General features: G+C 43.8%; 2 protein-coding genes across 2 annotated transcripts in view; one reads left to right on the forward strand and one right to left on the reverse strand.

The window, feature by feature from the left end:
• Positions 1-16,512, reverse strand: part of tbcd (tubulin folding cofactor D) — a 97,277-nt gene that overhangs the window by 67,783 nt on the left and 12,982 nt on the right. The window contains exons 14-15 of the mRNA XM_084179877.1: positions 15,432-15,526; positions 4,296-4,452 (exon numbers count right to left, since the gene is read on the reverse strand). Of these exons, the coding sequence (XP_084036003.1) occupies positions 4,296-4,452; positions 15,432-15,526 (252 nt within the window). The remainder of the gene's footprint in view (positions 1-4,295; positions 4,453-15,431; positions 15,527-16,512) is intronic.
• Positions 9,796-16,296, forward strand: LOC311143978 (zinc finger protein 750-like). Its single transcript, XM_084179888.1, has 3 exons — positions 9,796-9,922; positions 12,501-13,831; positions 14,010-16,296. The coding sequence occupies exons 2-3, from the start codon at positions 12,528-12,530 to the stop codon at positions 14,821-14,823; spliced, it is 2,118 nt and encodes a 705-aa protein (XP_084036014.1). The 5' UTR covers positions 9,796-9,922; positions 12,501-12,527; the 3' UTR covers positions 14,824-16,296.

Below are 16,512 nucleotides of genomic sequence, written 5' to 3' on the forward strand. Positions count from 1 at the left end.
ATACTGTTGTTGTTACTGGGAACTATGATAATGACCACAGTACATACAATACTGTTGTTGTTACTGGGAACTATGATAATGACCACAGTACATACAATACTGTTGTTACTGGGAACTATGATAACGACCACAGTACATACGATACTGTTGTTGTTACTGGGAACTATGATCATGACCACAGTACATAAGATACTGTTGTTACTGGGAACTATGATAACGACCACAGTACATACAATACTGTTGTTACTGGGAACTATGATAATGACCACAGTACATACGATACTGATGTTGTTACTGGGAACTATGATCATGACCACAGTACATAAGATACTGTTGTTACTGGGAACTATGATAACGACCACATTACATACGATAATGTTGTTGTTACTGGGAACTATGATAATGACCACAGTACATACAATACTGTTGTTACTGGGAACTATGATAACGACCACAGTACATACGATACTGTTGTTACTGGGAACTATGATAACGACCACAGTACATATGATACTGTTGTTACTGGGAACTATGATAACAACCACAGTACATACGATACAGTTGTTGTTACTGGGAACTATGATAACCACCACAGTACATACGATAATGTTGTTGTTACTGGGAACTATGATAATGACCACAGTACATATGATACTGATGTTGTTACTGGGAACTATGATAACGACCACAGTACATAATATACTGTTGTTGTTACTGGGAACTATGATCATGACCACAGTAAATAAGATACTGTTGTTACTGGGAACTATGATAACGACCACAGTACATACAATACTGTTGTTACTGGGAACTATGATAATGACCACAGTACATACGATACTGATGTTGTTACTGGGAACTATGATCATGACCACAGTACATAAGATACTGTTGTTACTGGGAACTATGATAACGACCACAGTACATACAATACTGTTGTTACTGGGAACTATGATAACGACCACAGTACATACGATACTGTTGTTGTTACTGGGAACTATGATAATGACCACAGTACATACGATACTGTTGTTACTGGGAACTATGATAACGACCACAGTACATACAATACTGTTGTTACTGGGAACTATGATAACGACCACAGTACATACGATACTGTTGTTGTTACTGGGAACTATGATCATGACCACAGTACATAAGATACTGTTGTTACTGGGAACTATGATAACGACCACAGTACATACGATACAGTTGTTGTTACTGGGAACTATGATAACCACCACAGTACATACGATAATGTTGTTGTTACTGGGAACTATGATAATGACCACAGTACATACGATACTGATGTTGTTACTGGGAACTATGATAACGACCACAGTACATAATATACTGTTGTTGTTACTGGGAACTATGATCATGACCACAGTAAATAAGATACTGTTGTTACTGGGAACTATGATAACGACCACAGTACATACAATACTGTTGTTACTGGGAACTATGATGATGACCACAGTACATACGATACTGATGTTGTTACTGGGAACTATGATCATGACCACAGTACATAAGATACTGTTGTTACTGGGAACTATGATAACGACCACATTACATACGATACTGTTGTTGTTACTGGGAACTATGATAATGACCACAGTACATACAATACTGTTGTTACTGGGAACTATGATAACGACCACAGTACATACGATACTGTTGTTGTTACTGGGAACTATGATAATGACCACAGTACATACGATACTGTTGTTGTTACTGGGAACTATGATAATGACCACAGTGCATACGATACTGTTGTTGTTACTGGGAACTATGATAACGAACACAGTACATACGATACTGTTGTTACTGGGAACTATGATAACGACCACAGTACATACAATACTGTTGTTACTGGGAACTATGATAACGACCACAGTACATACGATACTGTTGTTGTTACTGGGAACTATGATCATGACCACAGTACATAAGATACTGTTGTTACTGGGAACTATGATAACGACCACAGTACATACAATACTGTTGTTACTGGGAACTATGATAATGACCACAGTACATACGATACTGATGTTGTTACTGGGAACTATGATCATGACCACAGTACATAAGATACTGTTGTTACTGGGAACTATGATAACGACCACAGTACATACAATACTGTTGTTACTGGGAACTATGATAATGACCACAGTACATACGATACTGATGTTGTTACTGGGAACTATGATCATGACCACAGTACATAAGATACTGTTGTTACTGGGAACTATGATAACGACCACATTACATACGATACTGTTGTTGTTACTGGGAACTATGATAATGACCACAGTACATACAATACTGTTGTTACTGGGAACTATGATAACGACCACAGTACATACGATACTGTTGTTGTTACTGGGAACTATGATAATGACCACAGTACATACGATACTGTTGTTGTTACTGGGAACTATGATAATGACCACAGTGCATACGATACTGTTGTTGTTACTGGGAACTATGATAACGAACACAGTACATACGATACTGTTGTTACTGGGAACTATGATAACGACCACAGTACATACAATACTGTTGTTACTGGGAACTATGATAACGACCACAGTACATACGATACTGTTGTTGTTACTGGGAACTATGATCATGACCACAGTACATAAGATACTGTTGTTACTGGGAACTATGATAACGACCACAGTACATACAATACTGTTGTTACTGGGAACTATGATAATGACCACAGTACATACAATACTGATGTTGTTACTGGGAACTATGATCATGACCACAGTACATAAGATACTGTTGTTACTGGGAACTATGATAACGACCACAGTACATACAATACTGTTGTTACTGGGAACTATGATAATGACCACAGTACATACGATACTGATGTTGTTACTGGGAACTATGATCATGACCACAGTACATAAGATACTGTTGTTACTGGGAACTATGATAACGACCACATTACATACGATACTGTTGTTGTTACTGGGAACTATGATAATGACCACAGTACATACAATACTGTTGTTACTGGGAACTATGATAACGACCACAGTACATAAGATACTGTTGTTGTTACTGGGAATTATGATCATGACCACAGTACATAAGATACTGTTGTTACTGGGAACTATGATAATGACCACAGTACATACAATACTGTTGTTACTGGGAACTATGATAATGACCACAGTACATACGATACTGATGTTGTTACTGGGAACTATGATCATGACCACAGTACATACAATACTGTTGTTACTGGGAACTATGATAACGACCACAGTACATACGATACTGTTGTTACTGGGAACTATGATAACGACCACAGTACATACGATACTGTTGTTGTTACTGGGAACTATGATAACCACCACAGTACATACAATACTGTTGTTGTTACTGGGAACTATGATAATGACCACAGTACATAAGATACTGTTGTTACTGGGAACTATGATAATCAAACTTTAGACCATGCGTACACACTGTTTCTAGTGGGTGAAGTATTGCATAGCAAGAAAGCAGAAGTAGCCTAGTATTTATTTATTTTTATTTTACCTTTATTTAACTATGCAAGTCAGTTAAGAACAAATTCTTATTTACAATGACGGCCTACACCGGCCAAACCCGGACGACGCTGGAACAATTGTGCGCCGCCCTATGGGACTCCCAATCACGGCCGGTTGTGATACAGCCTGGAATCGAACCAGGGGGTCTGTAGTGACACCTCAAGCACTGAGATGCAGTGCCTTAGACCACTGCGCCACTCGGAAGCCCATAGCCTTGCGCAGATGGGAAATATACGATTACGCTCTTATTAACAAAAAAAACAACCGGTAGTTAAATATAATAACAAGATGCAATCATTTGTCGTTAGCGATAGAGCGAAAATCTAAAAAGATTCTTTGCATTCTAAAATAATTTGAAATAGGCGTCTACTCTGGGTGTACAAAACAATAGGAACACCTTCCTAATATTGAGTTGCCCCCCCCCCTTAACAAACCTCAATGTAGTGTCTGTTGTTTATGCTGCTGTGAACTACTATCATTAAGGACAATTCTAACGAGATCTTGAAGTGGACTGTATTTGAAACATTGTCATCTAAAAGCCCATGTTTAACCTTAGGCCAGAATCCTACCTTGAGATGTGCAAGTTTTCAAACAAATCTTCAATTGACATCAATTCATGAACTGAATTTCAATTCACTACCTGAATTGAGCAAATTAAAAAAGGAAATTGACCCCGAACCGGGGTCAGAGAGACAGAGGAGGATGATGAAGAAGTGTTACCAGGCGATCTGCGTGACGAAGGGCTTTAGCTCGGTGGGCTCGTAGGCCCTGGCAAACGCCCAGCAGACGTAGCAGGCTGCGTCCCGTACGTTAGAACCAACGCTACACGCTCCTCTCTTTTCATCATAGACCAGGGCCTTCAGGATCAGAGGCACCACTGGAGGGAGAGAGAGATATGAGAGAGAGATATATATGAGAGAGAGAGAGAGAGAGAGAGGTTAGACAGAGACAGAGAGAGAGACAACGCTAACATTTATAAAGAGTTCAGAAGTAGTGTACAGGCAGTTCATTATAACTTAATATGTACAGTGAGGGAAAAAAGTATTTGATCCCCTGCTGATTTTGTACGTTTGCCCACTGACAAAGACATGATCAGTCTATAATTTTAATGGTAGGTTTATTTGAACAGTGAGAGACAGAATAACAACAAAATAATCCAGAAAAACGCATGTCAAAAATGTTATACATTGATTTGCATTTTAATGAGGGAAATAAGTATTTGACCACTCTGCAAAACATGACTTAGTACTTGGTGGCAAAACCCTTGTTGGCAATCACAGAGGTCAGACGTTTCTTGTAGTTGGCCACCAGGTTTGCACACATCTCAGGAGGGATTTTGTCCCACTCCTCTTTGCAGATCTTCTCCAAGTCATTAAGGTTTCGAGGCTGACGTTTGGCAACTCGAACCTTCAGCTCCCTCCACAGATTTTCTATGGGATTAAGGTCTGGAGACTGGCTAGGCCACTCCAGGACCTTAATGTTCTTCTTCTTGAGCCACTCCTTTGTTGCCTTGGCCGTGTGTTTTTTTTGGTCATTGTCATGCTGGAATACCCATCCAAGACCCATTTTCAATGCCATGGCTGAGGGAAGGAGGTTCTCACCCAAGATTTGACGGTACATGGCCCCGTCCATTGTCCCTTTGATGCGGTGAAGTTGTCCTGTCCCCTTAGCAGAAAAACACCCCCAAAGCATAATGTTTCCACCTCCATGTTTCACGGTGGGGATGGTGTTCTTGGGGTCATAGGCAGCATTCCTCCTCCTCCAAACACGGCGAGTTGTTGATACCAAAGAGCTCGATTTTGGTCTCATCTGACAACAACACTTTCACCCAGTTCTCCTCTGAATCATTCAGATGTTCATTGGCAAACTTCAGACGGCCCTGTATATGTGCTTTCTTGAGCAGGGGGACCTTGCGGGCGCTGCAGGATTTCAGTCCTTCACGGCGTAGTGTGTTACCAATTGTTTTCTTGGTGACTATGGTCCCAGCTGCCTTGAGATCATTGACAAGATCCTCCCGTGTAGTTCTGGGCTGATTCCTCACCGTTCTCATGATCATTGCAACTCCACGAGGTGAGATCTTGCATGGAGCCCCAGGCCGAGGGAGATTGACAGTTATTTTGTGTTTCTTTCATTTGCGAATAATTGCACCAACTGTTGTCACCTTCTCACCAAGCTGCTTGGCGATGGTCTTGTAGCCCATTCTAGCCTTGTGTAGGTCTACAATCTTGTCCCTGACATCCTTGGAGAGCTCTTTGGTCTTGGCCATGGTGGAGAGTTTGGAATCTGATTGATTGATTGCTTCTGTGGACAGGTGTCTTTTATACAGGTAACAAGCTGAGATTAGGAGCACTCCCTTTAAGAGTGTGCTCCTAATCTCAGCTCGTTACCTGTATAAAAGACACCTGGGAGCCAGAAATCTTTCTGATTGAGAGGGGGTCAAATACTTATTCCCCTCCTTAAAATGCAAATAAATGTATAACATTTTTGACATGCGTTTCTGTATATATTTTTTAAATTCTGTCTCTCACTGTTCAAATAAACCTACCATTAAAATTATAGACTGATCATTTCTTTTTTCTTTTTTTGGGGGGGGTGTTAGATTAATTTGGATTTTAAGAATAATGACTAAAGGATTTTACCCCAAATACAGTATAAATGTTAGAATTATCATGTAGTGTCAACCCACTAACAGAGGGGGCGGTACAAAGGTGGGAGGAGTCAAGTCCAGGAGGTATAAAATCGTATGTTTGGGTCTTTGAAACCAGAGCTCTCTCCATGAATAAAAATACAGATAAGACTTGTGAGTTGTGGACCTTGAATCATTGATGATTAAAACCAGAGCCTTACAACCTCTGGTAATGATTCAAGCTTAGGTTGAATTAGAGATAGAAATTCACATGACAGGGGGGAGAGAGACCTGCCATATATATTTTTTTTAATCAACAAGGTTACATAGACAGGTGGGACTCCTACCAAGATGCTTTATGAATACAGGCCAAGAAAGGAGCTGGATGACGGATCCAGAGAGCTTTCACAACTTCACCACCGCAGAATAATCAGTACAAAGGGACAGATTTCCATACAACATGTACTTTAGTTATTAATAATAAAGAGTTTGTTTTACTTTAGAGAAAGAAGAAAAACCAATGAAGCCTTCAGAGACGGATCACCCCGACATGCACATTATCCTTGCAGGAAAAAAGTCTCAAAATCAGGGGTAGACTGATCATTTCTTTGTCAGTGGGCAAACGTACAAAATCAGCAGGGGATCAAATACTTTTTTCCCTCACTGCAGGTCATCAATAAAGTGATATATAACTAATCTATTGAAATTGTGTGATTGCCATTTTGTTGGTGTAAGGTATACATAGCTGCATTACTACTGTTTTACTAAATCCATAAGTCCAATCACATCATAGCTTTCTCCATCTCCCCTGACAACAGTTTTATCACAATGGCAGTTTTATTGTTGTTCATGTGGGATTCTAAGTCATGTGACCTATTCAGAACGTCTTCCTCTCCTGGCCTCATTGGTTTACTTTAATGCAAGAGACTCAGTGACTGGTGGGATTAATAGTGTTGATGTAAACCAACACCTCTCACATCTTTTATTGCCAAGAGAGAAACCCTACGATAGTTTTCGCTACTGTGGTGGAATAAGCAACTTCAACTCCTATGACGGTGTACCGCAGGTAAACCTAGTGGGCAAAACTGGTTGAAATGATGTTGAAATGACGTTATTTCAACCAGTTTTACCCACAAGTTTCTGATACACACTACCTGAGAACTGGAGAGGGAAAAGCAGGGTGACATGACTCATCGGAAATGAAAGCTGATAACAGCCAAGAGTAAACTACTTAAGCCAAAACCACATTCAATGGCAGCAAATTTTGCGTGCTCTAGTAGAGAGCGTCAATTCACATACACTGTGTAGCGTATGCCAACTTAATGTCATGAGAGTCCATAATAAACAGTTGTATTTGTTGTGTTCGCTATGTACAGTGCATTCTGAAAGTATTCAGATCTTGACTTTTTCCACATTTTTGTTACGTTACAGCCTTATTCTAAAATGGACTAAATTTTTTATTTTTATCTATCCCACAATGACAAAGCAAAAACAGGTTTTTAGAAATTTTAGCAAATGTATTAAAAATTAAAAAAACGGAAATATGACATTTACATAAGTATTCAGACCCTTTACTCAGTGCTTTGTTGAAGCACTTGGCATTAATTACTGCCTTGAGTGTTTTTGGGTATGCGCTACAAGCTTGGCACACCTGTATTTGGGGAGTTTCTCCCATTCTTCTCTGCAGATCCTCTCAAGCTCTGTCAGGTTGAATGGGGAGCGTTGCTGCACAGTTATTTTCAGGTCTCTCCAGAGACGCTCGATATGGTTCAAGTCCGGGTTTTGGCTGGGCCACTCAAGGACATTCAGAGACTTGTCCCGAAGCCACTCCTGCGTTGTCTTGGCTGTGTGGTTAGGGTTGTTGTCCTGTTGGAAGGTGAACCTTCGCCCCAGTCTGAAGTCCTGAGCGCTCTGGAGCAGGTTTTCATCAAGGATCTCTCTATACTTTACTCGATTCATCTTTCCCTCAATCCTGACTCGTCTCCTAGTCCCAGTCGCTGAAAAACTCTGTCGCTCTGTCAGAGTGACCATCGGGTTCTTGGTCACCTCCCTGAACAAGGCCCTTCTCCCCTGATTGCCCAGTTTGGCCGGGTGGCCAGCTCTAGGAAGAGTCTTGGTGGTACCAAACTTCTTCCATTTAAGAATGATGGAGGCCACTGTGTTCTTGGGGACCTTCAATGCTGCAGACATTTTTTGGTACACTTCCCCACATCTGTGCCTCGACACAATCCTGTCTCGGAACTCTACAGACAATTCCTTCGACCTCATGGCTTGGTTTTTGCTCTGACATGCAATGTCAACTGTGGGATCTTATACAGACAGGTGTGTACCTTTCCAAATCATGTCCAATCAATTTAACTTACCACAGGTGGACTCCAATCAAGTTGTAGAATCATCTCAAGGATGATTTATATTTACATTTATGTTACATTTACGTCATTTAGCAGACGCTCTTATCCAGAGCGACTTACAAATTGGTGCATTCACCTACATGATCAATGGAAACAGGATGCACCTGAGCTCAATTTCGAGTCTCATATCAAAGGGTCTGAATACTGTAAATAAGGTATCTGTTTTTTATTTTTAATACATTTGCAAAAAAATCTAAAAACCAGTTTTTGCTTTGTCATTATGGCGTATTGTGTATAGATTGATGAGAGAAAAAATTTAATTAATCAATTTTAGAATAAGGCTGTAACGTAACAAAATGTGGAAAAAGTCAAGGGGTCTGAATACATTCCGAATGCACTGTAGGCCTATAAAGAATTTAGCTAGTCTCGTTTTTTCTACAGCAGTATTATCTCTAGAACGTTCCTTCAGTTTCCCAGTCGCAGCCTGCCTTTGCTATAAGCCTGTGCACGAAATCAACAAAAGGTAGGTAGGCATAAAGTTTCAAATATATACTATAGATACTGGCAGCTAAACGTATCAACACTAAATAGACACTTTTTAACTATGTCAATTCCAGACGTAACAATGCACAAGGGCAATTTATCCGCTCACTAGCAGCTTCGAGTAGAAACGAGAAATATAGACATGCTTTCTAATTTGAAGCACACGACGCCGTCGACAGCGTTGACGCTCGCTGCCCGTCTCTCTTTACTGTCATTTCACTACCGTGCATTTCTAATTCCAGCGTGTTCACTTGCGTAAAAAAACAACAACACTTTTGTTTGATTTGGGTTGACACTGAACATTATAAAGGCTGCCGCTGATATAAAGTCACAGGTAGAGCCAAACACCATTACCCTTATTTGCCTGGATGCAAATTACCTTTTCATTGCTACCAAATGTCTAACAACATCCTCGGAATGTTGTGGGAACTTCTGTTAAAGCACTTCTCTCTAACACACACACAGAGAGAGAGAGAGAGGTTTTCTCCCATCATATAAATGGTGGCTCAGGGCCTGAGTAATATTCAGCTAGGATGGATGTTGCCTGAGGGCCCGACTGATGCAGTTGGAGGCTACGCCCCCTCAGGGATCTACTGCTGCTGGAGGCCACGCCCACTCAGGGCCCTACTGTTACTGTTAGGATAAAGTAGGCTCCGCCCCCTAGGTAGCTAGCCCAAGGTGACAGGACAGGCAAGACCTCACAGACAGGAAGTCAGATCAACACTTACCACAGACCAGGCAGCAGAGAGCACACACACATTTGGGACTCGGGACACTACTGGAGAGATTGGTACAGAACTACTGGCTGGTCCTCACAAACAGAGCAGGTAAGACCACTTTCTCACTACCTAACTACGACGGGTTTAACCGGCCAAGGGAAACGGCAGTTGGTGAATGCGATCGAGCTCTTCAGATCACGACAAGCAGTTATTTATTCCACATATCCAGCTTGAACGGTACCTTGTAACCTGTCTGTGGTTCAGTGTGTGCGGGTGTACATGTGAAGCTGAATCTACAGGTGTATTTGGGGTGAGGTGAGACTGTGCACCTGTTATGCCACCTGTTACCTGTGTTTTAATAACCTACTGCCTGCATGGTACTGACGGACGGACCCACAAACACGCCTGGCAATTAGCTCAACAGTCAACACTGGCTTGTTATGTCTGAGACAGAGGAAGTGGACCATAGGACGTGGAAATGATTAAAACATGTTGATGGTTTAGATTAACCAGATGTTCACTAAGAAAGAACACCTGGTAAGATATGGATGAGGGGGGGTTGAGTTGGGAAAGTTGGAAAACTATAAGAAAATTGAGTTGTTTCTGTGAGGGGCTTTGTATCTGGTAGACTATGAGTGTTGGTCATGTTCCAGATAATGAAAGCAAGATATTACAACTAAAAAGGTTTTCCAACCGATTTCTCTTCTTGAGAAGGGAGTGGCGTTCCATTCTGCACCACACCTGGGCAGGAACCTGAGAGACGACTTCTTGCGACAGTGTGTGACGGAACAGTTCGGTCTCTTTAGGCGGAGCCCTGAACCGTGTGTTTGTGTGTGTGTGTGTGTGTGTCCTAAACCTGAAGACATGGCCTTAGGTGACAGCTCCTTCTCAAAGGAAAAAAATCGGAATTGTTATATATCCGTTAAACTGAGATGGTTCTCATTTGAATACCAGTTCCAATTTAGATGTGCATTAATGCCCTTTATTCTGGTGCTGGTGCATCTTAGCCAGTTTACTATGCGCACACACACATACATACACACTTTTCCCTGTAAGTAAGCCCCTGACTCCTGAGTAACAGTCTCTCCAGGAAGACCATGCTGTCAGAAGGCCAGGTAGATCTGGTGTGATGAGCTCCTCAGATAGCCTAGCTGCCTACTGCAATAGAGCTGTGCATAGAGCCCCGTATCGGCTGCATCCCGCTGCACTGCAGGCGTAGTCATGGGAAACAGGTGCCTTTCGGTTCCCACGCCTTCAGGCAGGCAGCGGAGAGTTTAGTGAGAGTGAGAGAGAGAGGAGCATGTCGCTACACGCCCTCCAGGTCGGCTAGGCTGGGTGAGGTCTATGATGCAGGTCTGCTAGACTGGGTGAGGTCTATGATTTTTTTCTAGACTTAACCAGCCACCCATGACAGTGATGGGTCTATGTAAAGAGACTTAACCAGCCACCCATGACAGTGATGGGTCTATGTAGAGAGACTTAACCAGCCACCCATGACAGTGATGGGTCTATGTAGAGAGACTTAACCAGCCACCCATGACAGTGATGGGTCTATGTAGCGAGACTTAACCAGCCACCCATGACAGTGATGGGTCTATGTAGCGAGACTTAACCAGCCACCCATGACAGTGATGGGTCTATGTAGAGAGACTTAACCAGCCACCCATGACAGTGATGGGTCTATGTAGCGAGACTTAACCAGCCACCCATGACAGTGATGGGTCTATGTAGCGAGACTTAACCAGCCACCCATGACAGTGATGGGTCTATGTAGCGAGACTTAACCAGCCACCCATGACAGTGATGGGTCTATGTAGAGAGACTTAACCAGCCACCCATGACAGTGATGGGTCTATGTAGAGAGACTTAACCAGCCACCCATGACAGTGATGGGTCTATGTAGAGAGACTTAACCAGCCACCCATGACAGTGATGGGTCTATGTAGCGAGACTTAACCAGCCACCCATGACAGTGATGGGTCTATGGAAATAACATACAGGTGGTTTGCATACTGTGAAAGTTGGACAGTTGTTCCTTGTTCCAAACATAACATACAGAGCAACGGTTAGTGGACTAGGTTAGTCTGAGTGCCTCTATACACACAGAGGCAGACCCTCACTACTATCTGTCCATCTGTCACAAGTTTGACTCAATTAATACTCCTAAATGTCATACTAGGATGCTTGGCTTGATCCGTTTTGGACAGATCCAGGTGTGTATATATATATATATTTGTGGACTAGACTATATGTTTCACGACTTTAGGGAGGGATCTTGTTTCTTTGGCCTGAGCAGATAAAGGACACAGACAGAGGAGAGGAGAAGTCAGTGTAAACTAGCCTAACTACCCTCCTCCTCTCCTCTCCTCTCCTCTCCTCTCCTCTCCTCTCCTCTCCTCTCCTCTCCTCTAGTTGAACCAGTTAAACTAGCCTATTAGCTATGTTAATCCTACTCAGTAAACGCTGTGAGAATGTGGTGTTAACAAACTTCAACAAAAGGATAATTAACAAAAGGTCCTAAAATACTAATATACCCTGACATTTCCTTAAAGAACATTAATGATGTAAAGAAACCACATTTCATTGTACACATAATGACATGATGTGAAGAAAGCATTATAAATGTATGTCAATGTACAGCACAACTAATCCATCAATCTGTTATCTCCTCCTCTTGTCTTTCCAGTGAAACTGCACACACACCAGATCCAAAATGCTCACCGTTCAGGAGCGCAAGCCCAAGAGGCCTCACTACATCCCACGGCCCCCAGGCAAGCCCTACAAGTACCAGTGTTTCCAGTGCCCCTTCACTTGCAACGAGAAGTCTCACCTCTTCAACCACATGAAGTATAACCTGTGTAAGAACTCCATATCACTGGTATCTCAGAAAGGGGGTCACACAGGGAGGCAGACCAAGACCCCTGGCCCTGCCAAGGACAAACTGTCATCTTTAACCCTGAAAGAGAACTCAGGCCCACTTCCTTTGAAGCGGGACATGACCCCTGAGGGTCACAGAGGAGGAGTGGAGAACAGGAGAGAAGAGAAGGAGGAGAGAGAGGAGAGAGAGGAGGAGTGTGGGAGTCCAGTCAGGAAGGACATTCAGAGTGTGATCAAATCAGACACAAGGGAACTCAAAGAGGCCAAGGCTTTGCCACGCCCGTCAGCCTTCTTCCAAGTCACACCCAATCGGGAGAACCCAGAGGGCGGGCTAAAGTCGCCAAACAACCAATCAGAGGAGCCGTCTCTGACTCCGCCCATGCCATCATTCCATAACCCCACCTTCGCCTGGGGCCCAATGGCCGCAGCCTCCATGCCGCTGAAGCCCCTCCCACCGCACATAATACCCGAGTACCCTCCCTACCCGTTTCCCGATCGCCACCCGGCCCTCCACCCCCTCTACCAGCCCTACTTCATCCCAAGGATGCATCACCTTTCTGGGCCAAACTCCCAGACCTACCGGCCTACCTTCCTGGAGACCCCACAAAGAACTGTGATACCCCTGAACCCGGACCACTCCCACCCTTCTGACATCCCTCCGTATCCCTACAGATACGGTCTCCACCTGCCCTATGGCCTGTACCACCCCCCAGACCACCACCACCCCATCCCAGGCTCCAGGTACCTTCCTCTGGATGTGTACGGCCCAGGACCAGGCCCCGGCCTGGGACCTAGGGACTATGACTTCTACATCCACCCTAGGCTCCATGGTGAACCTCACAGTAGACCCACTGAGGAAGGGAACAGCCAGGGGGAGCAGAGCGGAGACAAGCCCATTAGACTAAGCCCCATGGAGGGGTGTTCTGCCTTGGGCTCCCCTGACAGACCCAGCCCTCCACACCCCTTCACCCAGAGAGACACTACTGAGGGTTCCAGATACACTGTCCTGGGGGAACCACAGCCTGTCAACCAATCAGGAGGACCAGAGCCAGCCTCTCAACCAATCAGAGTAGACGTGAACAAAGAGGACGCACCACAGAGCTTGTTGATGCAAGTGGGGACGAAGCACATGGAAAGAGGGTAAGCGATGATACAACATGCACAAGCATTCTCCTCACACACTGGTTCATGGTTCATTCAAATTCAAAGCTCTTTACCAGCCAAAACACCTAAAGCTCTAAATAGTCAATTCAAATGTATCATTGGATGTCTAATCGTATATGTCTAAGCATATTACATGTCTTCCATCCTCATTCAGGTCGGCAGCCGACAGCGCAGAGCCCTCCACCTCTGACGAAAGCAACGACTCCTCATCTGAACGAGATGAGGATGATGAGGTTGAAGATACTGAGGAAGATCTGATCCCCCTGAACCTCTCCAAAAAGGACCAGGAGTCTGACCTCCTCACCAGCAGGAGGAGCTGTCCTGAAACACGGCACACAGAGGAGGACCTGCCATTAAACCTCAGCCTTAGGGCCACACCAGGCAGTCCAGATCACTGCTCCAAAATGGCCGCCTCAAGAGGTTTTCAACGGGGCTCCAGCACAGATCATTGCTCCAAACTGGCCGCCTTAATCGCAGTGGGTCTCAGTCAACAGGGCTCCAGCCCAGCTCCCACCCAAACAGACAAGGAGCCCAGTGACCAACAGAGACAGACTGCAGCCCTGGCTCTCTGCCAGCTGGCTAGCTCCTCCTCCTCCTCCTCCTCCTCCTCCTCCAGCCTCCGCTCTACTGCAGCAGACAGCCTGTCAGTACGTCCAACACCAACAAACTCTGGCAGCCATAGCTGCCCCTGTCCCCCAACAACCACAGCCCTCGCCAGGGAGGTGAAACACACAACTTCAGGCCTCTCTAAGAAGGTCAAACAGGTACACACAGCCAAGGGCCAGGCTGAACAGTCTAGTGCCAAGGCTAGGGGGGTGAAGAGAGCTGCCAGGGGAGAGAGCCAGCTACCAGCCAGGGAAAACACCAAGCTTACAGCACCTCAGAAACAGAGACCGACTAAGAAGGCCAGGGTGGTGATGGAGACAGGAGGAGGGAGAGCACTGAGGAGGAGACCTCTCTGCTGCTGAACACTAAAGTGCCAGTTGAACCAATCCCCATTCACCTGGCACAGGCAGTCAACAGTGGCCCCCAGTCTAGGACCAGGATGTAAAGGAGCTGTACAGTTGAACCTCCATGGACCCTCCCCTGTCTGTCTATAGGATGATCAAATATTTACCAAACACTAAAAGCAAGACTCATGTTTTAAACCAACATGTCGTAGGCTATAGGGACTGGGGAAACCCTGTCAAAAACCTTCTCACCTGCACTGACTTGGCCCAGGGTAGCCTTTTTATATCAACGTTAACCCTTTCCATTTGATCACAGAACGCTGTATATAACAAGGGTGGAACTATTTAAGTGACTATAATATGTTGTATACTACAAGGTGCATGGTGATGGGATAAGGTGTATATATTTAATACTGTCCTAAAAAAAAAAGCTTTACTAAAATAAAATCTGTCCATATTTATCCATGGGTTGTTGCCTGGCTGTTGTGACTGAGGGTCTATGGAGAAGGGAAGTGCAGTCTAGGGGTTGCTTTGCTGGTACAGAGGACATATGTAGTAGTAGTTGATATACAAGAAGCTCCCGCACACTGCTCTAGCAAAGTATGTGCAGGGTTGTTGTTACGTACCGTCCGGGAGACGAGCGGGCACCAGCAGGCCTCTTCTCCCCAGCTCTGCCAGGGCCAAGCAGCCTCCATGCCACGCGTTGTCTGTCTCCTGGAAACTACAACAGAAACACACAAAGGATAACATTTGAGCTCCGCAAAACTGACCTGAGCTCCGTAAAACTTACCTTAAAGGTAATGAACAGTCAAAATCATGTTTTTCATGAAATTGGATGATATTTGGATGAAATCAGATCAAAATGTGATGACCAAAGTATGAAAAATGACTGTTGCTTCTACATTGATCAAGTTTTATCATAAAGTTACTGGTCCCCTCCCCCATGTCAAACACTTGGATTCAGGAGGTGGGATTATTAAGGTGATATCATCCCAACTCTCATTTTAATACACCAATGGTAACATGATATTCTCTAACCTAAATTAAATAAGTAGCGCCTTGTAACCAACATCAGAGAAGGCGTGTTTGCAGAGGGGCGTGGTTTATATAGTTAGATAGCTACTCTGCTGGTGCCAAGATGTGACTGTAGGGTGTCAGCAAATATAATTAAAAGGAAGGGTCGTTCAAAACTCTGATGCAGTTGTCATGTCAATACATCCGTCAGTGTTGCTGTGAACCGCATCACAAGAGACATGCCAAAACGAGAAATGTATATATTTTTTTGTTACATCAGTAGCTAGGTTTCCATCAATTGGCAACAGATTTTCATGTGAATATTCTAGAATCCGCATAAAGAAAATATGTGAATTTTCCCACCAGTGGTGTGTTTCCACCAAAAGGTCCTGTTGAGGATAAAAGTACGTGCGTGATGACGTAGTGCACACAAAATGTACTTTTTCGCTTAAGTTTTCATTTACCGAATAAAAATTCAAAAAGTTCATTGTGTTTACATCGCATTTTCAACTCTACCGATAGTTTTGTCTGGTCTTGGCACCTGCGCTCTGGCCAACAGCAAACACAGTGCAGGTAGGTTGGATAAGAGCGAGAACATTTTTATTTGTCAAGCATCGATCATGTCACCAGAATAAGACCCTCCATATTTATTGGAAAGGAGCATTAAGCTCATCACCGTGCACTTTCACCACC

This window comes from Coregonus lavaretus, assembly GCF_964263955.1.
Source record: "Coregonus lavaretus genome assembly, chromosome: 2".
NCBI classification, from domain to species: domain Eukaryota; kingdom Metazoa; phylum Chordata; class Actinopteri; order Salmoniformes; family Salmonidae; genus Coregonus; species Coregonus lavaretus.

Bases quoted from the DNA above. Each gene is read 5' to 3' on its own strand.
- LOC311143978 (XM_084179888.1), top strand. From the start codon at position 12,528: ATGCTCACCGTTCAGGAGCGCAAGCCCAAGAGGCCTCACTACATCCCA. The intron at 13,832-14,009 runs GTAAGCGATGAT...ATCCTCATTCAG, and splicing joins ACGAAGCACATGGAAAGAGG to GTCGGCAGCCGACAGCGCAG.